At 42.3% G+C, this 12,265-nt stretch overlaps 1 protein-coding gene across 1 annotated transcript in view; it reads right to left on the bottom strand.

The window, feature by feature from the left end:
- Positions 1-12,265, bottom strand: part of ABCA12 (ATP binding cassette subfamily A member 12) — a 222,070-nt gene that overhangs the window by 43,778 nt on the left and 166,027 nt on the right. Inside the window, exons 35-40 of the mRNA XM_038748802.1 lie at positions 11,841-11,985; positions 10,215-10,467; positions 7,873-7,959; positions 6,701-6,794; positions 1,835-1,962; positions 551-638 (exon numbers count right to left, since the gene is read on the bottom strand). Of these exons, the coding sequence (XP_038604730.1) occupies positions 551-638; positions 1,835-1,962; positions 6,701-6,794; positions 7,873-7,959; positions 10,215-10,467; positions 11,841-11,985 (795 nt within the window). The remainder of the gene's footprint in view (positions 1-550; positions 639-1,834; positions 1,963-6,700; positions 6,795-7,872; positions 7,960-10,214; positions 10,468-11,840; positions 11,986-12,265) is intronic.

Genomic DNA, 12,265 nt, shown 5'->3' with positions numbered 1-12,265 from the left:
CAGTCCCTGTTCCACATGGGACAGTCTAAATCCCAATTTTACAGATGAAGTAAATGAGGCACAGAGAAGTGAACTGACTTGTCCAAGGTGAAACAACAGGCATGTGGCAGAGTCAGGTTTAGAACCCAGGTCCTTCTGACTCCCAGCCCCTTGTTCTAGCCACCAGGCCATGTTGCTTCCCCTAATACACTCCACTAATGCACTCCAGAGCAGGATTTTGTTCATTGGGTTTGAACTGTGCTTAGTACAGTGCTCTGAATGAATGAACTACCAATTTCCAGACTCAAAGGCCAGGCCACATGATGTAAGCATCCTTTTCCACCCTGGCTAACCCCTAGGGCAGTAAATGGTAGGCAAATATCCAAACTGGGAAGTGTTCTGTTAGATTTTTTTTGATCATGCCATCCGGAGGTCACTGAATAGACACAGCCTGAGGTAGATAACGTAACTCGGGCAGTATGCTCAGTGAGAAAGTCTCAAACTTGAAAAACTGACTCTCCATTTTTTCACTGTTGCTCTTGTACTGTGCAGGGCATAAATCATTAATTACTTTAGCCAGAGTTCTGTTGGTAGGTACTGTTGTTACATCAAACTGCAGGTCCTTGGTCAATGGTAAGCCAAAGCTCCAACCTCCGTACCTGTAAGAAAAAATAATGATCACCTGAGATTTGATGGAAAAGACAATAAGTACTTGTTGACTGATAATCTATGCAATTTAGAATAGGTAGCTAGGGATTAATCTATTACTCTGCTTCTGTTTTTCGTAATCTTTCTCTCTAGACTGTAAGATCACTGTGGTCAGGGAATGTATCTGTTTGTCATTATATTGTACTCTCCCAAGCACTTAGAACAGTACTTTGCACACAGTAAGGGCTTAATAAATATGACTGAAAATTACTGAAAATTATTTTTAAATGTTTAATTTTTATCCAAAGATTCACAGTATCATCTTTACAAATACCATATGCTCATGGAGGTAAACAGATAAACGATACAAGCTTAAAATGCAGTATAAAAGCATATACATAAATAGCAGATAAATATGGTAAAAACAATAATAGAACAGAAATCCTAGATTGTAAACTCCCCTCTATATAGTAAGGTCCACAATAGATTTGTAAACTCCTTGAGGGCAGGGATCAAGTCTTTCTACTGCATTTTACTTTTCCAAGTTCTTAGTACAATGCTCTGAACACAGTAAGTGCTCAATAAATACTCAAAGTGCTCAATAAATACCACTGACTGATTACTTGATCCTACCACACATATTTTAGACTTTACTGTGGAGAGAAACAGAAAATTTACAAAGCGTTCAATTACAAATTTATTTCTCTGCCCAGAAAGCCAATAAAACCAGTAATAAGAATAGACTTCATGGTGTAGTCATCTGGGTGTTATAAAGTTTTGTTTTGCTAAGAGTAATCTTAATCCTCATTAGATAGCACTGACTTTAAAAGCTTAACAAACTGGAGTAGAAGCAAATTATTGGTCTGAAAACAGCCTGGCAGAGAACCCTCTGCCACAGTGTGCCCTGACAGAATTTGAGTTTCAATCTTGATCTTAATCAGGTGAACTTAACCAAGAAAACTTATTTAGTTCTAGGGATTGAGAGAACCATAAAGAATACCTGTCTCAGTAGCATGTCTGCTTCAGTGACCTGATGACCACCTTACATTTAAGATCCAATTTTTTCTTTAAAAAAAGGATGTTTAAGTAAATAAAAGAACAAGAGGACCTCAAATATAACCTACACTTTTTCTCCAGCTAAGAAGGCAATCAACAACACAAGTCATTTTGTACCTTGGGAAATGTGGTGTACATAGGTATGGCTTACCTCCTTTGCATAAAGTCATTAGCAGTTGTTATAAGATAATTTTCCATGTGAAGCCCACTGAGGTTGTAAAGTACTTGAGAGGAATACATTCTCCTGTGAGGTGGGGAATAGTTAAACTTTGGACATTCCTGAAAGAAATACAAAATAAAGAGTCTAATTATTGCTAACAAAGTTTGAGCAAATAAAAACAATCACTTTTATTTGTTTCCAACTGTTCCAATGTGATAAGAACTTTCTCCTTCTAAATGGATTTTTTTGGAAAAGAAACCATCTTACTTGGGCCCCAGACTAGGGACGAATAGCTATTATTGGTGCAAAATCCACCTACTTGATGGTCTCCACCAAACTATGGTCCAGGAAGAGAACCAGATTAACAAGTAGATGAGAGTGAATGCAGTACTCTGCACAAAGTACATATTCAGTAATTCCACTGATTGATTGATTGGAAAAGTGAAATTAGTTGTGGGGCTAATTCTTCCTTCTTCCTTCTTCTTCTGCCCTGGTGTTCAGCACTCTTTCCCTACCCTGCTGGAATTTCTCTTTTCATTCTGTTCTCCTGTGACTGGTGGTTTAATAATAATAACACTAATAACTGTGGTTTTGTTAAGCACTACTATGTGACAGGCACTGTACTAAGTACTGGGGCGAATAAAAGCAAATCGGATTGGACACAGTCCCTGTCCTGCATGAGACTCACAGTGTCAACCCCCCATTTTATCGATCAGGTAACTGAGGCACAGAGAAGTGAAGTGACTTGCTCTAGGTCTCACAGAAGACAAGTGGCAGAGCTGGGATTAGAACCAGGTCTTTCCAACTCCCAGGCCTGTGCTCTATCCACTAGGCCATGTTGCTTCTCAGTGGATAGAGCACAAGACCTCAGAATATTGCTTAAAGCCAGGAGGAAAACTTTTTCACAGTTTTCCTCAAGAGCCACTTGGATGGATGATGAAAGGAAAACAGAAAGGAGAAGGAAGTGCTACTCGGTTTCCAACCTCTTGTTCACTCTCTGTCTTTTTACTGATATTTGGTAAGTGTGTACTGTGTTCCAGGCATTTTACTAACTGTTGGGGTAGAACAAGATAATCAGTTTGGACACTGTCCGTGTTCCACATGGGTCACACAATCTTAATCCCCAATTTACAGATGAGGTAACTGAGGCTCAAAGAAGTCAAGTGACTTGCCCAAGGTTGCACAGCAGGCAAGTGGCCAAACCAGGATTAGACCCTGTCCTCTGATTCCCAGGCCCGTATTCTTTCCACTAGGCCTCACTATTCAGTATACATTCCATATCCCTCTCTCTGCTGAGATTGCTATCCCTTTTTCCTTTGGAAAAGAAATGCTAACAGAATACCTGAACTGAGTTTTGTATGCTTCCTCTGTCTGTTTATCCAGGGTAACGTTTGCCCAAAGACATTTTACAGAAACTGAGCCCCGTGAATGCTGAAAGGGCTGGACCAACTAAATGGCAGGGGATTCAGCCAGCATTTCCACACTACCTTACTAATGCCCTCAATTTTCCCAGAAAAGTAACTAGCTAATAATGTTAAAAGGTAATTGAATTCTCTAGAACAGCCAACAGAGGAAAACTGATGTGGGGTAAATGCCAGATAGAACACAGAATTTTCTAGGGATTACTGTTTTTATTCCAGGAGAGAATTCTTTGAATCCTGGGGACAAACACTTTGGCTAATAAACAAGACACCCAAAGGATGATTGCTGGTTTCTGTCTATTGCTAAAAGTAAAGGCAGCAAATGGAAATAATTGGTCATTTTCATGATGATAGTACTGAACAAAAAGCACTTTCCCTCAGAAATATATTGCCAACCCAATCCTATACCATGTGGAAGGAAACATTTACATCTTTTCCATGAAGGGGAGGAAAATTGACACTATTGTACATCTCAGCAAATAACATCTGCTTCTCCTCTAAGCTTTCCTCACCACAATCTATAATTTCTCAAGGGAATTTAGAACCCTTAAAAGACTGAATGATCACTTTGCAAATGAGAGGGTTTAATCTGCAGAGCTGGGGCAGCCGAAGGACAGGTAGGGCAACTTTCCCATTTCTTTCCAGTAATGCGCTTCAACCCAGGCCATAGGTGTTACTTAGAGACAGACTCGGGCCCCTGTTTTGACTCTCTCCATTGCTGGTTCTTTTGTTGAGGGCTACTGTGAGAGTGTTGGTCCACTTCCAGGGTCGTAGCTGTCATGGTGTTTTAAGAGTGCTGAACCACCCAGAAAACTGCACCAGTGAAACAGTAAGTCCTGGTGCGGCCAATTCCATATGAGAAAGTGGATGCTTTTCTCTCGTCTTTCCCAGAGCGTGGAACCCGCCCGTGGTAGACCAGACAGTCAGTTGCACACCAGTAATAATGATGATGTTATTTGCTAAACACTTACTATGTGCCAAGCACTGTTCTAAGCACTAGGATAGATACAAGGCTATCAGATTGTCCCACATGGGGCTCACAGACTTAATCCCCATTTTACAGATGAGGTAACTGTGGCACAGAGAAGTTAAGTGACTTGCCCAAAGTCACACAGCTGCTAAGTGGCTAAGCCAGAATTAGAACCCTCGATCTCTGACTCCCAAGCCCGGGCTTTTCCCACTAAACCACACTACTTCTCTAGCCCCACGTGCTCCCTCAGCAAGCCTGGCGAGGCTTCAGGTAAGATGCCGAGAGGTGGGGGCTGCTCTGGAGAACGGTGAGAAGTCAACTTGCCCGCCCCCGCCCCCACCTCGAACTTTAGTTCTTTCGGACTTCTCTCTGCATGGTGCAATCCCTGTTCAGTGTCTTCACTGCATGCTCATTGCACAGCCCAGGACAGGGGGGATGAGAATGTGAAAAGCTGGTCAACTAGATTGCCCCAGCCTGTCCTGGCCTGGGATATCAACCCAGCCCGCATACTTTGCTCCTCTAATGCTAACCTTTTCACAGTTCCTCGATCCTATCTTGCCACCTACCCCTTGCCCACATCCTGCCACTGGCCTGGGACGCCTTTCCTCCTCATGTCCAACAGACAATTATTCTCCCCCAACTTCCAAGTCTTACTGAAGGACATCTCCTCTGAGGCCTTCTTCCTTTCCTCTTCTCCCACTCCCTTTTGCATCATCCTGACATACTCCCTTAATTCAGTCCCACTCCCAGTCCCACAGTACTTTGGTACATATCTATAATTTATTTATTAATATTCATGTCCATCTCCCCCTCTAGACTGTAAGCTCGCTGTGGACAGGGAATGTGTCCATTTATTGTTATATTGGACTCTCCCAAGTGCTTAGCATAGTGCTCTGCACACAGCAATAGCTCAATAAATTCGATTGAATGAAAAGAGGGAGTTGGGGAGGGCAGGTAGGATGGAAGATGAGAGTTTGACAGGAAGGGAGAAAAAAAGAAAAGGATGAAGGGAAAAGAGGAGCAGCAGATACTGTGGTTTACAAACAGGGTGGCCTAGTGGAAAAAGACAGGCCTGGGAGTCAGAGGATCTGGGTTCTAATCTAGTTTCTGCCTTGCCTTCAGCAATTCACTTAACTTCTCTATACCTCACTTTCCTCATCTGTAAAATGGGGACTTAAAACCTGGACTCTCTCCCCCTTAGACTGTGAGCCCCAAGTGGGACAGGGACATGAGAAGCAGCATGGACTAGGGGAAAGAGCATGGAGCCAGAGGACCTAGGTTCTAATCCTGGCTCTGCCACTTGTCTGCTCAGAGACCTTGGGCAAGTCACTTAACTTCTCTCTGTCTCAGGTACCATGTCTGAAAAATGGAGATTAAGACTGTGAGCCCCATGTGGGATATGGACTGTGCCCAACCTAATGTATCCACCCAGTGCTTAGTAGAGTGCTTGGCACAGAGTAAGCACTTAAGTAATAGTTTAAGGGAGCCAGGGAGAAAAGTCTTTTTTATGGTATTTCTCTATGTTCCAGGCACTGTTCTAAGCACTGGGGTAAGTAGTTAAAAGCTAATCAATTTGGACACAATGAGGTTCACAATCTTAAACAAAATTTTACAAAGGAGGTAACAGAAGCACAGAGAAGTTAAGCACAGAGAAGCTAAGTGACATGCCCAAGGCCACACAGCAGACAAGAGTCCTTCTGACTCCTAGGCCTGGGCTCTATCCACAAGGCCACTCTGCTTCTCTTCTTCTGCCTGAAGACTTGATGTCCGGCCATAGACCTCACACCCATGGAAGCACAGTGACAACAGCCCTGGGCCCTACCTGTTCCAGTAAAAGGAATTTTCCTTTTTTTCCCCCCTTTCATTGTTGAATCCATATATCTACCTGAGATAAACAATCCTTCCATGAATGTACAGTATATACTTTATCACATAGTACTCTCCCAAGCACTTAGTACAGTGCTCTGCACACACTAATAATAATAATAGTTAATAATAATTATGGTATTTGTTAGACACTTACTATGGGCCAGGCACTGTATTAAGCACTGGGATGGATACAAGCAAATCCAGCTGGACACAGTCCATGTCCCACACAAGGTTCACATTCTTCATCCCTATTTTACAGATGAGGTAACTGAGGTACAGAGAAGTGAAGTGGCTTATCCAAGGACACACAGTAGACAAGTGGCAGGGCCAGAATTAGAACCCATGACCTTCTGACTCCCAAGCCTGTGCTCTATCCACTATGCCATGCTGCTCCTCTAAGTGCTCGAAACATACCATTCATTGACTGATGTAGGTCTAAAACACTGGCTGCTGGTTTAACTCAAACTCAGTCAAATATTTAATTTTGTGAATTGTCTAGTGCCAATTCCTTGAATTACAAGACCTCTCCCTGTAAACTGGGCATATCTTTCATGCCTCAAATGGAATCAATATTAGAGAATTCTGATGCACGTTTACCTGGATGTTTTCTGAGCATGAGCAGACCCCAAAATTAGTAATACGTTCTCCGCTGGAATTCCATCGACTCGGGCTGCTGTTCTTTGAACACCCTCTGCAAGGAAGCATGAAGGAGAGGTGGATTTTTTTTTTTTTTTGGATTGGATATGTAGGCACACAACATCAGAAGTGGTACTCTGGAACTCTGTCCAGGGTTTGCAATTTACTAACTGAATTTGGCAGGGGCATATCTAGACTCTCTTCCAACCGGATGGTGTGCCAGGACCCAGACCCAATACCAATAGAGGAATCTCAAGTCCCACCCTGGATTAATGCCTACATTACTCTGTTCTGAGTCCCCACCTTGCCTGTATCCACCTGGCTACTTGTTTTCACATCCAATGCCCCAGCATGAACCTGGCTATCACAGATGAGAGTTCGTGAGTGGCAGTGCTAACCCTAAAATAAAATCCTCTGCTCAGGGCCTCGGTCCTGAATTCTTCGTGAAAGGCCCAAAGCCTAACCATCGTGAACGGTGGGAGACGCCATCATAAACACAGGGGCAAAATCCTAGGATAGGTCATTATATTGCAATTGCGGGGCCTACTCTGATGAACGCAAGTTCAACTGCTTTTAATGCTCATTTCAAGGGGATTGTTTCAGTACATGGAAAGTGTCAGCGGCTTCCTTGTAGATTCAGGGTGGCCTCACTGGGACATAGCTACGTGGAAGTTAAAGTCTGCAGGATTATAAAGTCCTTAGGTGTGTTCGATTTTTGAAAGTCCTGAGAAAAGGTGATTTTTAAAAAATCCTGAAAGAGGGATGACTCAGAAAAATACCCAACAACAAGATAGGGTGCTTAATCTCCTGCCTTGGCTCAATACGCATGCAATAAAGCTGCTTAAAATGTTTGCATTTTTTTTCTCAAATAAATACGGTATAGATCTCAGCCAGGGAAGTCATTCAATATTTAATATAAGGATTAAAAAAATTAAATTATTTACGCTTCTGATGTCACATTATTCTGACTATAAGTGATCACGAAAACTTGTTTGGAAAACTTAGTTCCTAGAGGACCGTGAGAGAGATTAAGGAAATTAATAGATGTTGTTGACAGCAGAGTGCTACCATATTTACTATTTTGTTTCAGGTCAGGACTCTGAAAAGGGAAGGAAAGAAAATGATTCACTTACGGATTACTAGTGTTCAAACACATGTTATCTATTCCAGGGAAAGACAACATTGCCGACACTAATGCATCTGTGCTCGGATGAGAGTTCCTGCAACATAAAAGGAGAAAAACACTTTAATGACTCTTCCTTTACTTTATAAATACCCTCTGAAGCCTTCAAAACTGTGCTTTTCCCGGCTACCTAAGAAACATCTTGGCTGAGAAAAATCCTACCATAGAAAAAATGGTATTTACCCTGACAGACACTAGAGAAAGAGTCAGAATTTTTTTTCTGGTTCATTTCTCTCTAGATTGATGCTCTGGTAACGTATTTTGAAGAACAATAATGTGGCACACCGGAATCAGAGAGGGCAGATTGCAACATCACTCCCTGCGGTTACATATCAAGGCAGTGCTTGGGCTGGGGGATGTCTTGGCTTTCTGAGTCTCAGTATGCTAACTCCAGGTAGCACAGGTCAGCACCTGCCTTTGGGGTATAAAAATCAATAAACTCAATTCTCAAACTGCAAGTGGAGGGAAGAATCTTGGCTCCTCTTCTTTTCTCTAGTTGGAAGTGGAAAATCACTAATCTGTGCTCCCTCTCCTCTGGTCCAACTACAACAGCAAAAAAACCCAAAAAACCAACAATCACTATGGCTGCTGCTGCTACTACTATGACTACTACTACTACTACTACTACTACTGGCATTTATTAAGTGCTTACTATGTGCAAAGCACTGTTCTAAGCGCTGAGGAGGTTATAAGGTGATCAGCTTGTCCCACGGGGGGCTCACAGTCTTAATCCCCATTGTACAGATGAGGGAACTGAGGCACAGAGAAGTTAAGTGACTTGTCCAAAGTCACACAGCTGACAATTGGTGGAGCCAGGATTTGAATCCATGACCTCTGACTCCAAAGCCTGTGCTCTTTCCACTGAGCCATGCTGCTTCTCAATTCAATTGTATTTATTGAGCGTACTGGGAAGTATTATTGCCTAGTGAAAAGAGCGTGGGCCAAAGAGTGACAAGACCTGGGTCCTAATCCTGGCTCCAGCCCTTGCTGCAGTGAGACGTTGGGCTAGTCACTTAAATTCTGTGTGCCTCAGTTTCCTCATCAGTGAAATGGGGATCAAATCCTCCTGTGGAGCCCCATGTGGGACAGAGACTGTGTCCAACATGTTTGGTTTGTATCCAGCGCAATGCTTAGTATCGTGCTTAGCAAATAGTAAGCACTCAACAAAAACCATAATTATCGATCGTTATTGTTATTACTACTCCTGGTACAAATACTGCTATTTCTATTACCACTTCTACTGCAACTACTACTACTACTAGAGAAGAGCATGGCTCAGTGGAAAGAGCAAGGGCTTGGAAGTCATGGGCTCAAACCCCAGTTCCTCCAATTGTCAGCTGTGTGACTTTGGGCAAGTCGCTTCACTTCTCTGTGCCTCAGTTACCTCATCTGTAAAATGGGGATTAAGACTGTGAGCCCCACCTGGGACAACCTGATCACCTTGTATTCTTCCCAGCGCTTAGAACAGTGCTTTGCATATAGTAAGCGCTTAACAAATGCCATCATCATCATTATTACTAATTTACACCTGTGTGTTCTTTCCAGGGTGCTTAGTCCAATACTCTGCATACAGTAAGCAATAAATACAATTACTACTACTATTATTAGTGATCCAGAACCCCAGCCACTGTGATCCTCAGGTTTCTGTGGAACAGGGAAAGGTTTGGTGTCAAACACAGAAGACAATAAGCTGGGCTTTAAGGTAGCCCATTTTCCTGCACATGTTGCCACCTATAGTAGAAAAAAGGCTTCCAACCGTTTTTAAATGGGGCTAGCTATGACCAAACAACTTTGTAATTCATTCTGGAACATTTTGAAGGTCACTTTTCTCTTCCCACTGTTTTACAGTAGTTACCTACCAGAGTGTAAGGAGTTGGAGGGGGAGGGGTAGTCTCCTCATCACTAAGCAGCATGGCTTAGTGGAAAGAGCCCAGGCTTGGGAGTCAGAGGTCGTGGGTTCTAATCTCAGCTTTGCCACTTGTCAGCTGTGTGACTTTGGGCAAGTCACTTAACTTCTCCGTGCCTCAGTTCCCTCATCTGGAAAATGGGGGTTAAGACTGTGAGCCCCACGTGATACAACCTGATTACTTTGTATCTACTCCCAGTGCTTAGAGCAGTGCTTGGCACATAGTGAGTGCTTAACAAATACCATTATTATTATTATTATTATCACTCCCCATGTTCCCCGCTCCCAGTAGGAAAGCTGAAAGAAATACTCAGGGGTCTGGATCAGAATAAACAGCCTTGTGTAAACGGGAAGATATTACTTGATTTCATAAAAAGGATGCTTACCCATAGAATGTCGTCTGATCGGAGGTGCCATAGAGGGCCGGTGAGAGCTGGATTTCTGGGTAGCTGGTTCCGCCATTTCTCAGCGTCCCAAGTCCCATGGCTGTGGTCACGAAGATCACCGGGAGGACAATCTGAGCTATGAGGCCTTTCCAATTGCGCCGGGTATGGTGGAACCTCTTGATGAGCATGGCCACTATCTTCTTCATCAGTAGGCCAAAACCATCCAATCTGCCAGTTCTCATTAGGATTTTGTCTATTTAAGAGGAAGTCGCCAGACATAGAAATCAAGTCACTTCATTACGTAGGAATCACCCATTTTTGTGCAGGGCATTTGGAACAAAACTTTCCACTGAATAGTTCCCCCAGAGCCAAGAATCGGCCTCCGTGGAATCAGGCCTGCATGATTCTCGTGGCCCTCAGAGCCAGCGTACCTCTTGGATGATAGGACGAGGATAGATTTAGAAGACAGTAAAACAACTATGAGTAGCCAGAAGCTCTCCAAGTCAAAATATCTTCTTCCTGACTCTGAATCTGACAGACAGGTGCTGAGTAAATTTCTGACAATTACAAACACCTGGGAAACAATGCTTCCCAAACAGCCTTCATTAATGAATAATCCCAGCCAAGAAAAAGTAGGCTCCAATAGAGCCCTCTCCCCAAAAGGTTTTCTCCCCAAAAGGTGAAGCACTTAATGTATGATAAAATGGCAATATTCGCCAGCACTGTGGGTAATGTTCATTTCACATCTCACATTATGTGGTGCGAAAAATCACGATCTTCATTGGGCTGATAAGGAAAAATACAAAGCTGCTTAATTTAAAATAGATTCCAATTAAATGGAGTGAATGAGTTTAAAATTCAAACTTGTATCTCTACAAAAGGGAATAGTAATGGAGGTGAATATTTTCAGTTCATTAGTATGCTTTTCTAGCGCTTTTGAAATTACATATGGATGACTTACAGGTGTATCGAGTAGACTAAATGTGCTTTCAAAAAGATAATGTCAATGAAAGGAATATTTTTGACTGAATAATGGCCTTGAACAGTGAAACCAAAACAGAGGCAAATACGTAACTCACCTTCCTGAAGCAGACAATGATTTTCTAATCAAAGGGTTCATTTCCATCAACTTTATGGTTAGTATACTAAGAGATTATAAATGAGCAATGTAGAACACATCCAGAGGACACTATTTTCCAGAACAAGGCAAGAATCCTGGATTCTCTTTAGCAAGTTTGGCAGGTAGACATTTACTATCAGAAAGTTTTGTTTCCATTAACATTGACTAACTTCAGCAAATTTAAAAATCCAAAATTGTCACCCTCAAATTCTCCACGCTCTCAAAAAGTTCCCACCTTTAGTGAAACAGAATCTTTTGTGATACCAATTAGATTCTGGATTGGCCCAAACCTGGCTGTTACACTAAGGAAAGTCTTGAAGAGAAACTGTTCAAAAAACAATTTCTAATTGGTTCAGTGAACAGAAAGAATTTGGTGATTTGTACAAGCAAAAAAATAAATCTTAGTAAAACATTTGATGCTTGCTCATTAAAACACCAACTGCTGAACACCCTGTTTTGAAGTGACACTTTTATTGAAATAAAAAGCAAAATTTGAGCTTAATTACCGTCTTTATCTGTGAAACTGCTGCTGCTCATTGAGCAATCATCTGGTGTCATTATACCATTGGACACGCCAGTGATCTTTTGTGGCAATTTTTCAGCACTCATCTCTGCATCCTTTTGGGGGTCTTTAGTGAGGTTAAGGAACACCTATAAAAACAGCATAGCATAGTGTATTAATGAAGTAGTGCCTATATCAACAGTATCAACATTTGCTGAGCACTGAATTATTATTATATTTGTTATGTGCTTACTTTGTGTCAAGCACTCTTCCTAGCACTGGGGTAGATACAAGTTGATCAGGTTGGACACAGTCACTGTCCCACTTGGGGCTCACAGTCTAAATAGGAGGGAGAAAAGACACTGAATCCTCATTTTACAGTTGAGGAAACAGAGGCCCCGAGATGTTGAGTGACTTGCCTGAGTTCAC

This window comes from Tachyglossus aculeatus, chromosome 7 (genome assembly GCF_015852505.1).
Source record: "Tachyglossus aculeatus isolate mTacAcu1 chromosome 7, mTacAcu1.pri, whole genome shotgun sequence".
NCBI classification, from domain to species: domain Eukaryota; kingdom Metazoa; phylum Chordata; class Mammalia; order Monotremata; family Tachyglossidae; genus Tachyglossus; species Tachyglossus aculeatus.
The sequence above is the reverse complement of the archived record's forward strand: the minus strand, read 5'-3'. Positions and strand labels throughout refer to the sequence as shown.